A 23,317-nucleotide genomic window follows, 5' to 3' on the forward strand; every position below is an offset into this window, starting at 1 on the left:
AGGTTTATCGTTGGGTTTTGGGTGAACTTCCTCTTTAACGGGTCTTAAAGATTTGGTAATTAATGCCTTATTTTCTTGCTTTGCAGCCTGAAATGAAGACAGACACATTTTTTGTTTTATCCAAATGTATTTACTGAGTGCAACTTATAACATCCAAGTAAAAGATAGAACACCAACATATCAGGAAAAAAAAAATGTATTTGGAAAAAGGATCACCCTCCTCCAAAAAAATTACTTCTAAACTCCTCAAGGCACACAAAGCCATTTGACTTTCAACTGTGATTAGCTGTGGTCACTTTGATTAGCTCAGCATGAAAAGACCGTTCGTGGAGCATTTCAGTCCCTTGCAGTGCAACTGAAGCAAACCATCAACTATGGGTGGCAAGGGACTGTCAAAAGATCTCCGGGATAAAGTTGTGGACAGGTACAAGTCAAGAGATGGATACAAAAAAATGTCAAAGACTTTATCAATGCCTAGAAGTACAGTGAAGTCTATTATTAAGAAGTGGAAGGTATTTGGTACAACACAGACCCTCCCTGGATCAGAATGTTGCTCCAAACTGGATGAAAGAGCCAGGAGGAAACTGGTCCAGAGAGGTTACCAAGAGGCCTACAGCAACTCTGAAGCAGTTGCAGGAATTTGACAAAGAGTGGTTATTGTGTGCATGTGACAAGAATATCACAAAATCTTCATAAATGTGACTCCTACGGGAGGGTTGCAAGAAAAAAAAAAAGCCACTCCTCAAAGGCCACATGCAGTCAGGACTGAGCTTTGCCAAAATGCACCTTGAAGATTCTGATGCCACATGGAAAAAGGTTTTGTGGTCAGATGAGACTAAAATTAAATTATTTGGCCTCAACATCAAACAATATGTCTGGCAGAAATCCAATACGACTCACCATCCATTCTTACAGTAAAGCATGGAAGTGGTAATATCCTGTTATGGGGGTGTTTCTCTGCAGCAGGGACTGCAGCACTTGTCAGGATACAAGGAAAAATGGATGATTCAAAATACCGCAAATTCTTGAGGAAAATCTGCTGCCATCTGCCAGAAAGTTATCAATGGGAAGAAGGTTTACCTTCCAACATGACAATGACCCAAAGCACACAGCAAAAATGACCACACAGTGGTTGAAGAAGAAAAAGGTGAATGTCCTTCCATGGCATAGTCAGAGCCCAGAATGAAACCCCATTCAAAATCTGTGGAATGACTTGAAGACTGCAGTCCAAAAACCGTCACCATCACATTTAACGCAACTTCAGCAGTTCTGCCTAGAAGGGAAATATTGCAAAGTCTAGATGTGCAAAGTTAGTAGAGACCTATCCCTACAGACTAAAGGCTGTAATTAAAGCAAAAGGTGGTTCAACAAAATACTTACACAAGGGGAGTGATTCTTTTTCCAACTCAGTGATTCTATTTTGTATCTTTCACTTGGCTATTGCGTTGAGTAAATAAAACTGGATAAAGCAAAAACTGTGTCTGTCTTCATTTCAGGCTTCAAAGCAACCAAATTGATTATTTTAAAGGGGGGGTTGATTCCTTTCTATACCAACTTCTAGAGCAACTTCAGAGTCCATTCAGACTAGCGCGACTTGTCAGACGACTTGGTCGCCTGACAAGGCGCGGTCGGTCGCTCCCCATTGAGTAGTACAGGACCCGTTCTAATAGGAGCGACACAAGTCGCTCCGACTTAGAAAAAGGGTCCTGTACTACTTTGGGGCGACCTGGAGGCGACTTGCATTGACTTCAATTATATGAAGTCCGTGCAAGTCGCGCCGAAGTCGCCCCACAAAGTCGTGTCGTGCCAGTCTGAATGGGCTGTAAAAAGAGTAGAATGCAAAAAGTTACATTTTATTTTAACAAAGTAAAACATTGTAGCAGCAAACAGCATAACACACAAGTTTAAAAACATTAAAGGCCCCTTTTGCACGAAGGGTCTGATTAGGTCTGCTTGTCAGTTTTTCAGGTGTACCTGATTGGACCCTCCATTCAGCTATGTGGACCGGTGGATGTAAACGGACAGCCTACCTTCAATCCAGTCCCCTAAAAAAAAAAAAAAGGAAGGGGATTTATCCCTTTCCGTTTAGGCAGATCGGAATCAGAGGGCAGTCGGGTGTAAACGGACATTGGAGTTTGCTTACACCCAGCCTCCCAGCAGAAGCTCTGGTTAGGGGATCAGTGATCAGTAGGAGCTTGACCCATGTGAAAGGGGCCTAAAGGCTAGGTTCACACTAGAACATGGTGCAAGAAACACACAATCTGTGCATGTTTTCACATTCAAAACGCACTTTAGTTATGATCTGCAGCATGTGTAAATGTTATGTTAACACCCCAAATGCAGGTTGCAAATGCAGTGTGTTTGCCTGTACCAGATCGCATGTTACAAAGTGCCATGTGATTTGGTTGCAGTGCATTGCAGTTAAAATGAATGTGTTGAAATCGCACCACACTGCATCGAATGTGAATTACACAGGAATGCGGTGTATATTCCTGTGAGATTCATACTGTGAACTGGAGCTTGGGGCTAGTTCGCACCAGGAATTGCACAGGAACTCGCATGCAGTGCAGTGGGTTTATAGAAAACTTCTGTATCATGCCACTTGAAAAAAGAAAAAAAAAAAACGAATTTAAGGTCCGCTCGTGCCAAAGGCTACTGCTATCTGACAGTTGTTAAAAAACAAATGGGGGGGGGGGGCTTTAATTTTATGAAGTCATGTGGTATTTTAGTAATAAAAGCCTGCACTAAATTACGGTCAGCGACGTCCTTACCATAGGCTGTCACTAGCTGATTGTTAAAGAGTGGGCGGCTGTCAGCGTCCTTAACAACCAGTAACTGTAGCGGTTTCCAGTAGCGGGTTTCCCGCTGAAAGTAAATAATAAACAATTGTCGGAAAAAATATTTTAAATGTGCCGTGGGGTCCCTGCCCAAATCCATAAGAGGCTCTTCGGGTCTGGTATGGATTTTGAAGGGAACCCCAATACCAAAAAAATAAATAAATAATAATAAAATCCCCCCCCCCCCTTCACCACCCTACCAGGCCACATGCCCTCAACATGGGGTTGATAGGGATAAGGGCCTCTTTCCCACTACCACTTGGCTGGTAGTGGTGGTGGGGAGTCTGCAGGCAAGGGGCTTATCAGAATCTGGAAGCCCACTTGTGGGGGCAGTCAGAAGGGGTAGGGGCCAGGATTGCCAGCAGGGGACCCGAGAAGAGGAGGATAGGGGCTGCTTTGTGCAAAACCAGAGCAGGTAAGTATGACATGTAATTAAAAAAAAAAACAATGTGGACCTTTACAAACATTATTTTAAGTGTAAATTCATTGGACCCCCTTCCTCATCCCCCCCAGTCCCGCTGACCTGGAGTCCCGCGATTACCCGCTGTGAGACATTGGGGTCGTCGCTTTACCAGGCCAGGGATTTAAAATCAATCCCTGCGGCTTTCTCTCCTCTTCTCCAGCTCTGAAAGGACGGGCTAGGCGGGTTCTGATTTGGTCAGCGCTGTCCAATTAGAATGCCGTCTATCCATACATGCAGAGAGGTACGTTTAGGAGATTAAGCCGCAGGGATTTCAAACCCCCCGGACCGGTAAATCAGCACTCCGATGTTTTACTGCGGGACTCCAGGTGAGCAAAGGGTGTCCAGTGTACGTTCACCTTACAGATTTTCTGTAACGGTAAACTTACCCTTTAACTCGGCGTTCTGTGACAAGTTTTGTCAAAAGGGATAGCGGAATTATGTATTTCATATTTACCATTTGTGGTTCTTTACACTGAATTGTATGTATCATTGTTGCATAAATCCAAATATTTATGCTTATTTTCTAGAGGAGAAAAATACATGGGAATGTGGCAAGATGACCTCCGTCAAGGCAATGGACTTGTGGTGACTCAGTTTGGATTATACTATGAAGGAGCATTTAGTACAAACAAAATGATGGTGAGTTACCTGTGTAGCCTGTTATTTTTCATCTGTGTTTAACATTTTTAAAGTTATTGAGGCAGAGTAACCAGCCTAAATCTGTCGCGGTTCATTTTTCAACAATGTTTATGTATTTAACGCCTTAATATATACTCCATTGCTCTCTACAAAAAACATAGAGCTTTTCACATCAGTCCTTCACTAATTCATTCTTTATTATATTTGTGGATTGCTGGGGAAACCCATGCAAACACAGAAAAACCATGACAGCAGGAGTGCTAGCCCATTCGCTGCAGTGCTGTCATTATCACGATGTATGTGTATCATTGTACTTAGGGTAGCAGAAAGCTTGCAGAAGGTGAGTATTGGCAGCAAGATGTGCTAAAAGGGGAATCTATTAACATTTCCTTTTTAATATTTATTCGTTCTACCTTTTAATGGTATTTTTACATCTCTAAGAGCCGGTTCACACCACTCCTGCTTTCTGGATGTGTCTCTGCAGCACGTTTTTGATGCATTTGGGTGCATTTTTTGTGTGCTCCAGTGCATTTTTGCCCCTCTTTTTTATTCTTCATCTCAATTGAGGACATTTCGTGCATTTTTTTATGTTTTGTCATTGTATGTGTATGTCACTTCCAGTTTCGTTCCATACCAGCAACAATGCAACATGTTTGTTTACTGCACTGGAATGCACTGTACTGGTTTGAACTAGGGTCATTGGAATCCACATAGTTGCATAGTTAGTGGGGTTGAAAAAAGACACATCCATCCAGTTCAACCTATGATGGGTGTGTGTATAAGTGTTTCTGTCAATAGTACATTGTAAACCCCTGTATGTTGTGATCATTAAGGTGCCCATCTAATAGCTCAGACGGTATAGAACCCTTTACGCAATTTAAGGTTAAACCGCTTTTCTTCTTCTTTTAGCGAATGACCGCAAGTCCTTTTTATATTTCCTTTCACTGTATAGTTTATTCCCCATGCTAGGGTCGCCAGTACGGTATTTGTACATTGATATCACATCCCCTCCCAAGCCCTGTTCAGGTCTTCTTGTAAGGTTTCCATATCCTGCGTAGAAGGTATTGTCCTGCTTAATTTAGTATCATCCACAAATACGGAGATTGAGCTGTTTATCCCATCCTCTAGGTTGTTTATGAATAAATTAAATAGGGTTGGTCCCAGGACAGATCCTTGCGGGGCCCCACTTTCCACACCAGACCATTCCGATTACTCCCCATTTATCACCATCTATGGTCCATACCCACGTACCTTAGTTTATACATTAAACATTTGTGGGGAACTGTATCAAATGTCTTTGCAAAATCCAGATACACCACATCCATAGGCCTTCCTTTATCTAGATGGCAGCTCACTTCTTAGAAGGTTAATAGATTGGTCTGGCAAGAGCGATTTTTCATGAATCTATGCTGATCCCTTCCAATATCTTACAGACTATTGATGTTAGGCTAACCAGCCTATAGTTCCAGGGATATATCTCTGCCTTTTTTAATATAATCTTTATTTTTATTTTCAGACATATATAAAACAAACGGAAACCAGTTGATCATGGACATCCACTGGTCGTCATGTATCCAAACATATAGTATAGTATACATCACAAATCACCTTGATGGTGCACAAGAAAGCATGAAGTAGAAAATAACATAACATAAAAGAATAAAACAAACTCAAAAGTGCTGCTAAACCTGGCCTGGAATAGGAACCAGGGGCCAGCAATAACAATGTTGGTCAAAGGCCGACCCAGCAGAAAAGGGGGGCCATACTGACAATGGTAAAGGCCAAGACAATAATCGGTGGCCATAAAATGTGAACATCACACTGGGGGGGTTTGCCCTGTTGTCCACGATACAGTCCATCGTATTGCCAGGGACCACCAAGATGACAGTTTAAGATTGTCTTCTGTGAACTTAGTATTCGGCCCTCTTTTAAATATTGGTACCAAGTTGGCTTTTTTCCAAGCAGCTGATACTTTTCCTGTCAGTAGGCTATCCATAAAAATTAGGAACAATGGTCTGGCTATCGCGTGGCTGAGTTATTTAAGGACCCTTGGGTGTAAGCCATCTGGTCCCAGTGAATTATTTCTTAAGTTTTTCAAGTCTAGTTCTGAGTCTGTCTTCTGTTAACCATGAGGGGGCTTCCTGTGACATGTTATTTACTTTAACATTACAGTCTAGGTTACTGTATCCCTCCAATTCTTTAGTGAAGACTGAGGAGAAGAATTTATTTAGTACCTTTTGCCTTCTCTCTGTCCTTTGTAACTAGATTCCCTTTGCCGTCCTTTATGGGGCCAATGTGTTCTGGGCTCACTTTCTTACTCTTTAAATACTTAAATAATTAAGGCCTTTCGTGTTCTATTTTAGCCGCCTTGATTGCGCTCTTACATTTACTATTGAATTCTTTGTAATGTTGGAATGCTGCCAATGACCCCTCAGTTTTATATTTATTGAAGGCCTTTTCTTTAGTTTCTATATGCATTTTTACGTTGGAGTTTAGCCACTCAGGGTTTACTTTCACTCTTTTAAACGTATTCCCCGTTGGAATGCACTGGCCCATACCTTTATTTAGTATGTTCTTAAAGCACTCCCATTTTTCCTCCGTGTTCTTTGTTCCTAGGATTTTACCCCATTTTATATCGTCTAACAAAGAGCGCAGTTTAGGGAAGTTGATCCTACTCCTCAATTTAGCTCCTTAGTCCCTGAAATAGTTTTTTAGGATTCTCCATCTCCCTCTAACTTTGTCATTGGTACCCACGTGTACAATGACAGCTGGGTCTTCCCCAGCCCCACCCAAAAATCTGTCCACCAGATCCGTGATGTGCTGAACCCGAGCGCCCGGTAAACAACAAACATTTCGGCACTTAAGGTCTTTTTGACAGATTGCCCTCTACCATTAGAACCTGTCTTTCCTTACCCTTAGCCTCACTGGATTAGTATTTCCCATGGCAGCTAGGGGCGTCGCACTGCTCTAGCAATGTTGGTCCCTGACCGGTTTCCCCAACATCACGCAACAGGGCGTATTTATTGGGATGTTCCCGCCCGGTACCAGCCTCCTTGACTCTTCCCCCTCTACCCTTCCTAACTGTCACCCAACTACTCTGCTCTGGTGCCTGCACCCTTGTATCTCTACCCGCCTCTGTGCTGGCCGCTGCCGGGTACTTCCCAGCTCTCCTTAAGTATGGAGATTCTTCTCAGTGTTGCCAGTTGCTTCCCTAGATTCCGGACTGGAGCTCCCAGGGAACGTGCTTACATTTTGCACAGCTGTATTCACCCTTGATCGGATGATTAAGGAACGCATACATGCCACACGATGTACACCGAGTCGCATCTCCACACCTGCCGGGCATCGTACCCACTAATTTAATGGGGATTGGGAATTTTATTCTTATCGATTAGCTGTTTAGTAGCTTCCTGACTGTAATTTCTCAGCACACAGGTACTCCTCAATCACACACAGTTACTCAGCAGTATTCAACACTACACAGTCACTCCACTCAGGTACTGGCAACACTTAGGTACTCGCAACTCGCACCACTCAGGTAGTCCCACTCAGGTAATCGCACCACTCAGGAACTCGCTTTACTCAGGTACTCGCACTACTTAGGTACTCGCAACAATCAGTTACTCGCGGCACTCGGGTACTTTCACTACACCCTCTTCAGCCAGTGTCCCCACTACACACAGTCAGTCTTCACAGTCTCAGTCTTTTTTACTAGCTTGTGTCTCTGTGCTCCTGCCCAGTCGTCCCTGTAAACAGACACTGACACATGCAGGGCTTGTCAGCAGATTCCTTCTCCCTCAGGCAGCCTGCTTCTCTGCTCCCGCCGCCTTTGCCTGTCACAATCCCACACTCCCCCGCTCAGCAATTTCACTTACACGCCGCCCCAGTCAGCCTGTCATCTCTTGGTCTCCCGGTCCCGCTGTCACTCCCACCGCACTTGATTCCCGGATCAACTGCCGCCGCTGCCTCTCAGTCTCGGTTGGGGGTCTCAGTGGGGAGGGGGGTTCGGTCAGCAGCAGCTCTCACTCCACACCACACTGTCTCAGTGACAGTACTTTCGCCTTCCTCTGCGTATGTTAAATACTGTCCATGAGTTTGTGATGCAGAATAAAGAATGGACTGGACTGCATCTGGTCTGAACCAGCCCTAAGAAATTGTGTTGATGGGCAAATATAGTCCATTTTCAGGCACATATACCTAGCATTTGAGATCTGTATTGAATTTCAACTGACTCTTTGTATAAATTCATGTACACAGGCCCTATTTTGAAACCACTTTGTGGCAGTGTGAACCTCTGATTTGGTTAAAGGAAGATTTCATACTATGCCTCTGTGATGGGGGACATAAGTCATAGTCTCCCCAAAAAAGAAAAAAGTTTTGGCTGGGGTTGCAAATGAGATTCTTCTTTTATTATTAAGAGATACTTTGATTGAATCCGTAAGTTTTTTTTTTTTGTCTTTGTTGTAGGGATGTGGAGTTCTGTTATCTGAAGATGACACTGTTTATGAAGGAGAATTCTCAGATGATTGGACATTGAATGGAAAGGTCAGTTCTGTTTTGGTATTGTGCACGAAGTGTTATTTGAAAAGCCTTTGTGAACACTTTATATATGTTTATTTTAGGGAGTGCTCCGAATGTCCAATGGCAACTGTATCGAGGGTGTCTTTAGTGGAGAGTGGGGATCCGGAATCAAACTGAGTGGCACATACATAAAGCCAAGCATATATGAAGGGGAAAAGGAAGAAACCAAGACTCTGTAAGTCTCACCAAGGTTTTCTCCAAGCTTTAAAATAAAAACACTCAAAATGCAGGTCAATTCAGGGGTCTCCAAACTTTCTAAACAAAGGGCCATTTTTTTGTCCTTCAGACTTTATGGTGTCTGGACTGTAGCCAGTGGGATTGGAAATTTTCCTGGCATCAGTGTAAGTAAACATCTCCCCGTTTGGTAATAGTGGGAGGAATAGTGCCCCATTGTTGGTATCAGTGGGAGAAATGGCACCCCTCTGTTGATTTCAGTTGGCAGAATTGTGTCTTGTACCAGTGGGAGGAAGAGTGCCCAAAGGGCCAGATACAGGCAAGCAAAGGTCCACATCTGGCCCCTGGGCTGCAGTTTGGAGACCACTGCATTAGAGCCAGGAGATAATGCAATACAGTTTGTTATCTGCTCATTTTTACAATTAAAATTTGTAGCTTAATAGTAAGAGAACTAGTCGTATACTGCTGCCCACAGGGAAAAATGGACACTAGGCACATTGAAAGCTGTAGGCCAGCCCCCTTGAGGCTATAACCCCTCCCACACCAGCTCAGTTTCATCTAGTGTTAAGAGAATAGAAGATTTTTCTTTATTGTACATCACAGGACACAGAGCAGCCATAATAATTACTATGTGGGGTGGGGGGGGGGGGGGAGTTATGCACCAACTGTAGATGAATGGACACTGGCAGATCAATCAAACAGAAGTCCTCCCCTATATAACCCCTCTTACACAGGAAATACCTCAGTTTTTTTTGCCAGTGTCTGTAAGGTGGTGGTCGCTGATGTGATACATGTGCTCTTGGAGCATACTTAGCGGGCTGGATGGTTCTGTTAAGAATCAGGACTTCAATTGGATCTATTCGAAAAAGCTGTCAGTCAAAATGGATTGTACCCGAGCCTCATTAGATAGCTATACAGGTTCAGGGGAGTGGACCAGAAATCAGTCCCTGAAGGTCGTTTATGGCTGAGCCCACCGTGATGGGTGAAGATTTGACTCCTGTTAGCTCAGGGTCCTGCTGCAGGAAGGGTAAGTCTACATTTTGCAGTTTCTCTTAAAAAAAAAAAAGAAAGAGAGAGAAATCTGCCGATCTGGTCTTTCTCCCAGTAGCCACTGGGGGCAGTGTACTGTTCATGCCCTGTGTACTTCTCAGGAGTATTGGACTGCAGTGTCTCCCCCAGCCACTAGAGGGCGCAGGTTCACTTAGTACTACTCCTGTATAGACAGGAAGTAGAAAGGCAGCCTCTTTTGGTGGACCATGTGGGTTGAAGGATCAGCAAGGGCTCTGAGACATAACTTCAGCCCATGGCTACATAATAAAATGAGTCATTTCTATGGGAGAGCTAGGTGACCAGTCAAGGCATGGTTATATACGGCATAAAGGTATACTTACTGCTTAATCCAGGGGGCTTGTACAACTGTCTGTCGATACACCCCTGTAAGGGGTATCACTGCACTTTAGGGAGGTGTGTGTTCAGAATAGCGTGCATTTGGTCTGCAGGAACTTATTTTTAGGCTGTTTTGAAGCAGAATTAAGGCTGCATTGGAGCCTATATGCTTGGCGTATTCTGCAAAATCAGTTGGGGCCAAGTGCAGTTGAGCTGGTGCAGCATAGTAAACATGTTCATGCCTGCTTACTTGCATAATCATATGCCTGCTTACTTGCATAAACACATGTTTGCATGGGCATGTGTTGCAAAGGCACATGCTTGCATGAATGCATGCTTACTTATATACATGCTTGCATAAACTCATATTGCATAAATGCATGAACACGTGTTTTCATGCTTGCGTGAACGTGCGTTTGCATAAATGCATATTTGCAAAGACGCATTTTGCATAAACACATGCTTGCTTATTGAGTGGGTACATGTTTGCATGGGTATGTGTTTGCATGGACACGTGTTTTCATGTTTGCATGAAAACACTTGTTTGCATAAACGCATATTTGCATAAACGCATGCTTCCATAAATGCATGCATCCATAAACGCATATTTTCATTTGAACTGCATACATATATGCTTATTTGCTTGAACTGCATGCATATATTTTCTTTTTGCCTTGAACTGCATGCATATATTCTCTTTTTGCCTCGAACTGCATGCATATATGCTTAATTGCCCTGAACTGCATTCATATATGCTTATTGCCTTGCCCAGTATGGTTTTGGCAATCTGCCAACGTTGGATAACTCTGCAGGTGGATCTACTGGATACCAAGTTCTACAACAAGTTGGACAGGTTGTGTCCAGGACAAGAGTCCCTCTGGCAGTAGGGGTTGATGCACTGGTAACACCTTAGGGACCAGTTCCCCCTAATTGATGTTTTCCCTCTGTGTCGACTTCTACTGCATCTTTTGCGAAAAATCCGGGAGGTGGTAACACTGATAATGGTGTTAGCGGAATTAGCCCAGGAGGGCATGGTATTCTGTCATTGCCTTGGACACTTCCAGTCCAGCTGGACCTAATGGTCTTGAGTCCTGTTATCTTCGCCCTGTTGAGTGCCTAGGAGCCAGCTTCAGGGAGCTTCAATTACAAAACTTGGAAATATTTTATGCCTGGGGTAAAACCAGGAAGTGGCACCCGCAGATATGTGAGTGGGAGTTTTTTTCCTTTCTCCAATTGGGAAGGGAAGTGTGATTGGCTTTAAATACCATTAAGGGTCAGATTTGTCCCTATCCATTTTTTTTTTTATAGAGGGTGTTGTTTCTCACTCCTTGATTCATACTTCATACAGGGTGTAACGCAGACAGTCCTGGCTGTCAGGCCACCTTCGTGTCCTTGGGACTTGAATTTGCTCTTGACTGTCCTTGCAGAGCCCACATTTTGATGCATCTTGAGAAACGGTTATTCCTTTAACTCAGAAGGTGGCTTTTTTGGTATCACTTCAGCAAGTGGAGTGTCAGAGCTGACAGCTCTCTCATACAAGGAGCTATACTTGGTCTAACATCATGATAAGGTGATGTTGTGTCCTCCATCTTTTTTGCTTAGAGTGGTTTCTAGTTTTCACTTGAATCAGGACAGTGTCTTGCCTTTCTTTTCTAATCCTCATTTGGCAGGAGTAAGAACCCTGCATACTCTGGAGGTAGTCCAGGCGGTCAGGATTTACTTGAATTGTTGGCGTAGGTCTGAAATCCTGGTTTGTGCTACCAGCAGAGCCCTGGAAGGGCAGGAGGCATCCAAATTAACAATTTTTTTCTTTGGATCTGCCAGTTTTTTATTCAACCCTATGGCTTGAATGGGCAAGGTCCTCATCCCTTTTTGGTGAGAGCGCTCGCTACCAGATGTGTGGGAGCATCTTGGGCCATCAGGTGCCAGTGGCTCAGGTGTTTAAGGCCATTACATGGTCTTTCGTTCATACATTCACAGGATTTTACCAGATGGATATCAAAACCGACTGAGCAATACTGCTTTGGCCACAGTATGTTACGGGCGGCAGAATATGTCCTTCTCAGGTGGCAGTTTCTGTGATTGTGTCTCCCTCCCCTGAAGGGCATTGCTTAGGACATCCCACATAGTAAATATTATGGCTGCTCTGTGTCCTGTGATTTACGATAAAGAAAATTGGATTTTTTACAGCTTACCTGTAAAATCCTTTTCTTGGAGTACATCACGGGACACAGAGGTCCCTCCCCTCTTTTTTTGGGATATTCATTGCTTTGCTACAAACTGAGGTACTTCCTGTGTAGGAGGGGTTATATAGGGGAGGAATTCCTGTTTGTTTGATCTGCCAGTGTCCATTCACCTATAGGTGGCGCATAACCCCCCCCCCCCCCTACATAGTAAATATTATGGCTGCTCTTTGCCCCGTGATGTACTCCAAGAACAGTGCAAATAGTGTGAACAATATAATGTCAGCGCTCTCAAAATAAAATGATAAAATGTGGATATAAAGCTGCTAGCAAAATTTGTGTAAAATATACCTATACCCATGAACATGAATAAAAAAAGATTGCAGCGCTACAATATACAATAATTAGTCCAGTATACTTTAAAATAAAATGAATACAAAAGTGAAAAGTCCCAGTGTAAAAGTGCAAATTCTGAAGCAACTGTGAACGTGATCCTCCACCGTATGGGCAAAATGCACACTCACCGGAGCTAGTCGCTGTCTAAATTATAGGACAGCACCAGTGTAAGTAGCTGTTGGTATCTTGATGCTGGGTAGTCCTGAAGACCGAGCCAGTTATGTAGATGTAACCTCAATTGTTACCTCTGGAATCAAATTCACTGAGGATCACCAACATTCACCATCACCCAAAGTGCAGTAGGAGTAACTGCTTACCAAATACCCATAACCTTCTTATTTCAAGAGAAGTCATATAAAGCATGTATGGTCACTCTCAAATACACTTCCCAGACCTCTCTATCAGCTCCTAGGGCAGTGATGGCTAACCTTGGCACTCCAGATGTTTTGGAACTACATTTCCCGGGATGCTCATGTACTTGGTAGTGTAGTGGAGCATCCTTGGAAAAATAGTTCCAAAACATCTGGGGTGCCAAGGTTAGCCATCACTGTCCTAGGGTATCACCAATGGGCAAACCTACCAGGGCTCCAGCAGAGGATATTCATATTTAAAGAACAACACGCCTCTCCATAGTGCAATAAAACCTCCAGCATATTTATTTGAATATAAAAGTGCACTTACAAACATGTAAAACTAACATGCATAAACAGTAAGATAACCAAGCCAGCATGGTTTCGCAGATTCAGGTGCACGATTACGTCAGCACGACATAGAGACAAGGTTGGTTTGAGGCTAATGATTTCCTTTTTGTGCATAGTGGTGTTTGTTTTTTTTTTTTTTTTACCATAATGAGAAAGTTTTTTACCATAATGAGAATGTTATCTTACTTGTGTATGGCCCTGACTTACCCAAACTAGCTCTTTCTCCATTACCTAGATGTGGCTACGGCCGACAGGGTTTACCTTGTCATTGCTTCTTTTACAGACTGATTCCCTTTTTTTTTTTTTTTTTATTCCCGGATGGCTCTATTACTATTTTTAAGTGGAATAGGCAGGTTATTGTACAGGCCTATAAGCTGCAAGATAAAGTGCCTCCTTTTCCCTTTAAAGCCCACTCCACTAGGCTAGTGCGTGCATTGAGTTTTTCATAAGCAAGCCTGTAACCCGGTCTTCTTTACATACATTCTTTGTTTTGAAGGGTTCATGTACAGTATATGTCTTTGCAGATGCTAGCTTTGGTTGAAAGTTTCTGAAAGGGGCTATTTAATGCCCTTGCTTTCCCCTTCATTTATTTATTTTTTCTTGTTGGGCTAATTCGACTCTGTTGCTTGGGTGTATTTGTGCTTTTGGACTTTCTTTCAAGCTGTGTCCTTCAGTGTACATTAGAGAAAATAGAATTTTTTGTTCTCAATGTAAAATCCTCTTCTTGGAGCCCCTTGAGGGACACCGCTTCTTCCTCTCGTATGCTTTTTACAGCTGAGTAGATGTGGGAGAGGTTATAGCCTCAAAGGGGACTGACCTTCAGTTTTCCCATGTGCCCAGTGTCCATTTCTCCTAAATGCAGCAATATAACCCTAGGTCTCGTACTATCAAGGCAGAAGCTGGCAGTCATTTACAGTGTGTAATCACCTCTCTTTCATTGAGGGCTGACAAAGAATTGGATAGATCATGACCACATACATTCAACCTTCAGCCGTAATGGGAAAATGCAAGGGTGGTGGTTTAACAAAGCATGCAAGTGAACTCCACTTTTGCTGGTTTCAAACAGTAAACATGCATATGCCATATTTCATATATTTCTATTTTTTTTTTTTTGTTGACTTTTACATATAAGGAAAAATATAAAAATAGCATATAATAAATTCAGCTCATCTAGACAAAAAAAATCTTTATTTAATAGAAAAATATATTTTTCGTACCTGCATGGGGGGTGATTGCACACAGTGATGAACCACCCACTCCTGCCTCTGCCCCCATGGAAAGTTATTCTCCTTCATGGCCAATGGGTTTCTTTTAGAAAGTATAGGCCCCATGGGATGAAGGAAAGTTACACATTGTGATAAAGCAGCCACTCCTCCCTATTAGGGCAAGGGGTAGTTGCAGTCTGTGATGAACCAGCCAGTCCTGTCCTTTCTCTCACCTGCCCACTGTTGAACAGTGTGCTGGCACAACGGGCCTAATACTTTATAGACAGCTCACCTAGGTCTGATCTGCAAAGCACAGCATTTCTTTTTTTTTTTTACAGAACATACTGCTTCATGTAATGTGTTTAATGTACTTACATACTGCTTCATGTAATGTGTTTAATGTATTTAAAAATACATTACACTCAATATATTGATGGCCTAATTGTTTATTCTCTCTTATAAATATAAAAATTTTAACATAAGTGTTTAACGGTGCTAATTCGTTTTCAGGCATAATGATAATAAAGTAATATTACTCTTGACATCAAATGGAGTTCTCTAATCCTAAAATCCTCACTGGCTTAAAATGCAGTAAAAATTATATTTACTATGTGGTTTTTAACCATATTCCTCTTACAGAAAATTGGGCCAGCTTTCAGTCCCAGCTGACGAGAAATGGAAGGCTGTTTTTGAGGAGTGCTGGCGGCAGCTTGGTTGCGAGTTTCCTGGAAAAGGAGATTCCCAGAAGGCCTGGGACAACATTGCTGTGGTTATTACTGCTAAGAAACGACAACAAAAGGGAAGGTCGGTTCATGTTCCAAAATCATGGTTTCGCTAATGTGTACTTCTTGTATAGCTCTCTGTTAGAGCATTTTGTTTTATTGTCGGGTTCTTTTTTGATACATACACTCACATAAAAAGTGTTTGCCTTATAATACACACTGGGGCACAGCCTACCAACAGGGGGCTTGTATGTTTTGAGAAGAACATATTGCTTTATTATATAAAATCATATGGTTGCAGGTTACCTGGTGTTATAAGAACTCCTAATCCCCAATCTGTATTCCCTTTTTTCTGCAGAGTGCAGTGAATGCATGAAATGCAATATTAAAGCATGTCTTTGAAGGTTTTTATTTATCCAGGTCATGGTAGGCCTAGTAGTAGTCACATTCAACTAGACTTGTTCTATAATGTTTAAGCCATTTCACCACGTGTCCAATTAGCCTCTTCTGTTCTAGCGAGTGTCAGGAACTTACACCTAAATTAAGGCCTCTTACACACTGCAGCTTGAAAAAGCTCAGTACAGCTTTTTTTTTTTTTTTTTTTACTAAGGTAAAATACAGCCCATTAATTGTAATGTGCCTGTGCACACAGTTGTGTAAACGAGCGCTGTGCATTCTTCAGTAAAAACAAAATAGAAAAATCTGCATTTTTGGTCAGTAATTTACACCTCATGCGCGCAAATATCCATTTACATACTGTGCAGAACAAGAACATGAGAATAAGTTTTTGCACATTTGCGCAAAAATATGCGTAAATACATACAAAAAAAAAAATACAGCTGAAAAAGTAGATGCTCAAACAAGAGTATCGTGTGCAAGAGGCCTTCTAGCCGTGCAGGTCTCAGTCATCTTAATCCAATCACCAAGGTGTTATGCGGTAGTGGATTATGAAAATAGGAAAGGGTGGTTTCACAAACTCTTACCTGCTCTCATGTTCTTGGACAGCCAGTATCAGCCTTGCGATGTTACATTACAGCATGGTGATTGGATTCCATCAGTAGTGGTTAACTTGAAAACTTTAGAGGGCCTCAAGTGCGGGCCACACAAAAGCAGCATATTATTGTTCATCTAGGTGCATTGCATCAAATTAGTCAGCTTATTAAAGCGAATGGGTCGTAATGCATCTTAATGTCTGTTTTTTATTATTTTTTTTTTACAACATATTGCATTTCACACTGTGGAGAAAGTTGAAAATGATCATTGGTTCAATAAAAGTCCTCAGCATCAGTGCAATGGCAGTACTATTAATCTCCTCCAAAATTGGCAGTCAGTAAATAGTACTGTTAACCCAGCTCCCCGATCCTGTTGCTCAGTAGTAGTGCTATTTAACTGCATCCCCCCCATTGGTGGTCAGTTCAGTGCTTTTAAACCCCTCTCCCCCCTGCATTGGTGATCAGTGGCAGTGTTTTTTACCCATCTCAACCCTCCCGTACTGAGTTTCGTCCAACATTAATGCTGTTGAAATGGCATATGGTATTGGAGGGGACCCGCTGAAATAAGCAGCACCAGCACTTGATTGCCACAAAAAAAACATTGCATTCAGCATTTGGGATGGTGCACCACAACATGCTGCTTGCCTTTCCCCAACAAGAGTACTAAGAAATGTGGTTCAGTGTGTGATTTTAAAACCACTATTAGGGAAATAAGTCTATCATCTTATCAACCTACCAAAAACCCCTGTAGTATGGCTGTGTGATTGAAGCCTCATGCAGGTTGAGGAGATGTGAGAGTGGATTGACATTGTGCAAAAGTTGTCCCCAATGATTTGACCAATGAATGTAATCTTTGTATTCACAGCCCAGAACCACTGACCCGATCCCACACACAGACACTTGAGAGTTTGGAGCGAATTCCTCAGCACAATGGTACCTTTACTATGGAGAAATACGAGAAGATCAAGACCTATTTAGTAAATGTAAATAATTGCTAAGTTGCTTTAGTATGGCCAATGGATGAGGCACGATTTTTATATTAGTAGATAGTTGTATAAGTAATTATTGGATTATTACTGATATTTGACAAAAGTATAATTAAAAGCAGAATAAAAATACTCGTATAAATGCTTCAGGAACATCACCCATTTTAGCAGTGAACATACAGTAGATCACTCATGATATAATAATTCTGTGCCCAACCCTCCAGGTGTCCTAAAAAGCAGTTAGGGTCCAGAGATCAAACCTAGAATTTGCAAGGTCTGAGCTGCTAGTGTAAATTCATACATTTGTATGGTACTTCTTTTGACTTTGCTGACTTCTATGATACGAACAGTATGTTTATAACAGAACACATACATCATGTATGTGCAGCTGAATATGACAACTTTTTTGCTTTTCTTAGGCTTGTGAAACACCAATGCACCAACTGGGACGGCTTGTGGAGACCCTTGTAGCTGTATACAGAATGACTTATGTGGGTGTAGGAGCCAACAGAAGACTCCTAAAAGAAGCAGTGAGAGAAATTAAATCCTATCTGGAGCGTATTTTTCAGTTGGTGAGGTGAGGCATTCTGTATTGCTGCATATTGCCCAGATTAGCATATCTGATTTTATCAGCTTCTTTCTTTGTACCATATTCAAGTTAAGGTAAAAGTACAGTCAAAGCTCGTTTAGCTATATTTCTCTTGTGGATCACAGAAGTGCAGTTTGTTCTGCACTCCCGTGACCTGTTTTCAGCTTAAAGCGGGCGGAAGCCTGCTGTCGGCTAACGTCCCAGAGCTGGTCCAGGCTGGGGAAGGATTGCGGCCATATGGTTGGAATCCACCCAGATGCTTGGATCGGCACCTGCCTCAGCCTCTCAACAGAGTGCTGAGAGCCTGAGCCGGCTGCACCCGCCCCTTCACAGCCCAGCTCTCTGGTGAGCGTAGGGGAGCCAGAGTAAATAGCGGTGACTGACAGTCACCAGCTCTCTGCTCAGGAAGCACTGAGAACCGAGCGATCAGCAGTGTTTAATTGCTCAGTTCTCAGTCTTGGAGTCGGCAGGGGGCAGATGCTACATCGGACCAATGCTGCATCCACCTAGGTAAGTATGATTTAAAAAAAAAAAAAAAATTTCTCTTTTAAATCAGTAAGTGCAGTAACCAGATGTCTTTTTGTTAAAGTTATGGAATTACACATTTTAATTATTTGCTGTGTGTTGCTTAACTTTTTTTGCCTTGCGGAATTACCTTCTGGTTTGCTATGCATCTTGAACAAAGCCGTTTTCTCAATTTTTTTTCATCACATTTAATGAACAGTAAATATGTTTCAGTAGATCTATTTACTTGTGTAAGGCTGTAATAGGAGCAAGGGGGGCAACGTTTGGAACTGCATTAACATGTTAAAGGTTATATTGGATATTAGCGTTTGGGTTTAGATCTACTTTAAAGCTGAGCACAAGAGTGATTCCCATGGCTGGAAAACTGCATAGAGCTTCTATCTGCCATACCTATGCACTAGAGATGAATGCAAGATATTTAAGGTATGTCATTCTTCTGTTGTGTTTCAGGTTTCTGTTTCCTGATCTCCCTGAAGAAGGCAGCACAATTCAGGCATCAACTATTGTCTTAGAAAATCAAGACAAGCCTCATATTTGTAATGGGAGAGCAGGGTCCGGGTCTGAATCTCCTGAACCAGGGTAAAATATAATACTAATACACTGTATATGGTAATTCAGAGTTATTTAGTGTATGATTTTTTATTTATTTATTTTTTTAATCTTGTTAAGGCCCTGTTCACACCTGAGCATTTTTCAGCTCGTAAAATTCTCATCTCTGAAGTCTCAAAACGCCCAACAAGCAAAATCCCATTCATTTCAATGGCCCCTGTTCACATCTGAGCGTTTTGTCGCCTGAAGCAAAACGCCTGAAGCTCAAAAAAGTACATGAGCTTCTTTTTGGCAGATTACAAGCATTTTTGTTAGATGTCAACACCTGCAAAAAACGCCTGAAAAAAGCCAGAAAAAATGCCTGAAAACGATACACTCAGGTGTGAATGAAGTCTTAAGGCATTGAACAACAAAACAATGTTCATAAAGAAAACAAAACTAAAAGCAAGATTTTGATCAAAAATGTATTGCAATTCTATTACACTTCTACAAAAAGATAAATTTAGTTGGCATGGTAACATTGCATTCTCTCACATCTATGATTATTTCATACGTCTTTTCGTTATGGGATAAAAACTTCCACCTTCCCTTTTAAACCGTCAATCGAAAAAAATGTTTCAATCGTTTACAATTTTGTTTGGGTTGGATAGTATATGAAGGATTAAATTTACCAAATGAATGTATTTTTGTCTTGCAGATATGTGGTGACTAGTTCAGGACTGCTTCTGCCTGTGCTTCTGCCTAGACTCTACCCTCCATTGTTTATGCTTTATGCTTTGGAGCATGAAAAGGAAGAAGACGCCTATTGGGAGTGTGTCCTGAGACTGAACAAGCAGCCAGACACGGCACTTCTTGCCTTCTTAGGTGTACAAGAGTAAGTGAACCCAACTAACCAACCTTGATACTCCAAATCTTCAAGATTAAATTGGTCAACACAGAATCTGGCTGTGACAATATATATTTCAGTTTCTAGATCTGTGTAGCAGATTTTTAGAATTCTAGTTACCCACTCAGTAAAGAAGCTGCACATTGCCATCACTTGTATAAGGCTACGTTCACATGTGGACGCAGCGGATCATTGGCAGAATCACCGCGATTCTGCCCGCGATCCGGAAATCATTGCAAATCGCGGGACGCCTGTGCGATGCCCGTGATTTCCAATGGCACCCCAAACGCTGTGCGATGCTGCCGCAATTTCCGCCTACAGAATCGTGGGACGCATGATGCACAAAAGAAGCTCTTGTACCTTTTGTGGGCGTCATGCGTCTCGCGATTCTGTTTGCGTGATGTTACCGCAATTCGGCAGGTGGAAATCGTGGCAACATCACACAGCGTTTGGGGTGCCATTGCAAATAACCACATGTGAATGTAGCCTAAATGTCACCAATTTAGAACAGTCTTTCAGAGTCATTTTACCCAGAGTAACCCTTGAAAAAATGTTTAGGTCTCAGGCAACACCTGATAAAAATAAGTATGCCAACAGCTCACTGTACACTCCTTTTTTTACAATGTTTTAAATAAAAGAATAAAGAATGTGGCATTACTTAGAGTATCTGACACCCAGGACAGATAACGTTTAAAGACCCACTTGCTGTATATGAAAACATTATTTTCAGTAATAATCATAAAAATTGTATGACAAATAGTAACAGAATAGAAACATTTGAAGTGAAAGTTTGGAGTGTACCCTGAAACTTTGTAGATGGTAACCTATTATGCAGGTGGTCAATGGAAAATTGCCTCTTGCATTGGTGGTTAGTATAGGCTAAAGAACCATTTGCCACTGCTCACTGCACCCCCAGCAACCTCAGGAGAAACCCTAGGGTTACATGGAGCCCTGGTTTAGATTGGCTGATTTAGAAGATGTTAGACCAGCCTTTCTCTACCAGGATTGTGTGGAACCCTAGGGTTCTTTCAGTGGTTGCTTGGGGTTTCATGAACAATAGGCAATTGTTGCCACTCAGATGAGTAACCACTGGCAGCAATGATCATTTTTGATTTCTGTAAGGAGGGATTCTTCCCAATTACCACAAATGTAAGGAGCATTCTACCTAGTGACTATCACACTAAAGCTGGCCATATTTTATGAGATTTTCTTTCCTGCAACCATGGGTTGCAGGACAGAAAATCACTGGATTCCAACATCAACACATTCAGTGTTGATGGAGGAATCCCTCCCATGTAGCTATTGTGTTCTCCCAGTAGGGGAGTGCAGTGAGTCGTCCCTGCCGGGAGAACACAGTGATTACAGCTAGCGGCTCTATCCACTGGCAGTAATCGCATGCTAAAGTTCTGACATGCTGGTTGAACCGAAGTTGAATGATGGATCGACTTGGGTACAATCAGCCTGCCCTTAGATGGATTGAATCACAGCCAGTCCCTGCTGAACTTGCCGAGATTCGATCCATGTATGGCTGGCCTAATGTTAAAGTGCTGAAGATTTACTAACTATTAGCAGGGGTTCCCTGAGCCCAAAAAATTAAATCAAGGAATCCTTTGTTTAAAAAGGTTGAAAATTGCTGTGTTGGAATAAAGACAATTTTTAGCTCACTTGTTATTACATTTTTCTTTTCTCTGTAGGAAATTTTGGCCAACCAGCATAAATTTTTTGGGTGAAAACAAAAAGGTAAGAAATGTCGTTGGAAACGTCCCCCCCCCCCCCCCATTCTACCGCCACTCTGTCCAGGTCTTCCGTCCCACCGGGAGACACGAGAAACCAGCCGGCGCATCCACCAGCTGGTTAGAGTCGCGAATGAAGCCGGATTCGGCTTCGATCGGGTCTCCGATCAAGTAACCCGGAAGGTACGTCACTTCCGGTTTACCCGGCTGCCAATGGCGCCGATTTTAAAAAAACTGACAGTATTCAAAAATGCAGATTTCGGCGTTTTGAATATTTTGAAGTGCAGTGGAGGGGTTTGGGGTCTTTTAAACCCCAGATCCCTCCAAATCCCTCCATAAAGAGTATCTGTCACTGCCTATTACTGTCACAAGGGATGTTTACATTCCTTGTGACAGCGATAAACGTGATCAGATTTTTTTTCTTAAGGAACAGTGTTAAAAATAAAATAAAGGGGGGAAAAAAAAAATAAACATTTCTCTGTCGCTCATTGACAGACGTAGTCTTCTTGATTCACAAGAACTGGGTTATGTTGTCTCCGCAGGAGCAGGACTAGGCAGAAAGAAAAAACGTTCTGACTCCACCTTAGGGGCAGTCCCTGAGGGTATATCCTCCCTCTCTCTGCTACAAGGCATCAGTTTTTTTCTGTCTAGTCAGGAGTAAGGACCTAAGTTCCTTGCTGGGATCTTTTGGGTCCTGGCAAGATTTTTTCTTTAGAAAAAATATTTTTTAGGCAGTTTTCTCCAGTGTTTTTTTCCTGTGAGATCTTCAAGCAAAATACGCCAGACTGGGCGACACTAGTGGTCACCCCAGCCGGCCTACGAGCGCGCGCAGACCATTGCATTGCGCTTGGTCGGCCGCGACACATTCAAGTAAGTATGCGGGGCCGGGCGACGGGCTGGATGTTGAGATCCAGTGGTCACCCCGGTTTCTGCCTACGAGCGCGTGCAGACCAGAGCTCCGCGCTGGGTCGGCCACGACGGAGTCCCATTGGAGGGACTGACCTTGCGAGTTAAAAGTCTCGCTTGGACGCCAGGAGAGTCGAGGCGTCCGGAGTGGTCCACAACCCCCCACCCCGGTGGAGAGGGTATTGTGAAGAGAGGGTGCCTGTCGGTTTGGTATGGTGAGTAAACGTTCCCTTTTTTTCCTCGTTATGAGGCAGTATGAATTATGGGCCCCTCCATACATGGTCAGTATATATCTGACACTAAAAGTCCCCCTTGTAAATACAGTATGTGTTTGGTGGGAAGTGGACTTGGTTTGAGAGCTAACACTCTACCCAGCAGACTGTAGTATTACAGCAGACATAGGAGGTATATCCTACCTTAATTGTAGTGTACCTCCTGCAGATCGATAAACCGCCACTTAGCAGAGATGCAGGTGGATGTGCTGGGAAAAACGATTTCGGCGGTCCGCCGTCATTTTGCCGTAGACCGGGTGCATGTATGTCCTCAGGTCACGCCGGCCGCCATGTTTTTGGAGTCTATTGTCTCCTGTATGGGGGCGGCCATGTTTGATGAGCCCAGCTACCTCGTGGAGAGCTGGGAACGCCGGAAGGCGTACACAGGGGGCAGAGCCACGTCCTTCTACCCGGGAAAACGAACACAGCTCTTTCCAGTCTGTAAAAGACAGACGCTGACTGCAGTTGGTTGGAAACTTCTCTGCATCGGGTGGTGAGCCTTGGGGGTCCCTCTCTCTCTCTGTGGGGATCGAGAAGCAGGTACTCTGAGGGGCGCTATTGCGCTAGGGGGAGACACATAAAAAAAAAAAAA

At 42.8% G+C, this 23,317-nt stretch overlaps 1 protein-coding gene across 1 annotated transcript in view; it reads left to right on the forward strand.

Annotated features, from left to right (window-relative positions):
* Window positions 1–23,317, forward strand: part of ALS2 (alsin Rho guanine nucleotide exchange factor ALS2) — a 150,934-nt gene that overhangs the window by 110,117 nt on the left and 17,500 nt on the right. Inside the window, exons 22-30 of the mRNA XM_082260374.1 lie at window positions 3,828–3,939; window positions 8,407–8,484; window positions 8,562–8,695; window positions 15,205–15,369; window positions 17,145–17,262; window positions 17,685–17,842; window positions 18,830–18,958; window positions 19,626–19,802; window positions 21,509–21,554. Coding sequence (XP_082116500.1) covers window positions 3,828–3,939; window positions 8,407–8,484; window positions 8,562–8,695; window positions 15,205–15,369; window positions 17,145–17,262; window positions 17,685–17,842; window positions 18,830–18,958; window positions 19,626–19,802; window positions 21,509–21,554 — 1,117 coding nt within the window. The remainder of the gene's footprint in view (window positions 1–3,827; window positions 3,940–8,406; window positions 8,485–8,561; window positions 8,696–15,204; window positions 15,370–17,144; window positions 17,263–17,684; window positions 17,843–18,829; window positions 18,959–19,625; window positions 19,803–21,508; window positions 21,555–23,317) is intronic.

The sequence above is a fragment of the Pelophylax lessonae genome, assembly GCF_965119305.1.
Source record: "Pelophylax lessonae genome assembly, chromosome: 6".
Taxonomy (NCBI): Eukaryota; Metazoa; Chordata; class Amphibia; order Anura; family Ranidae; genus Pelophylax; species Pelophylax lessonae.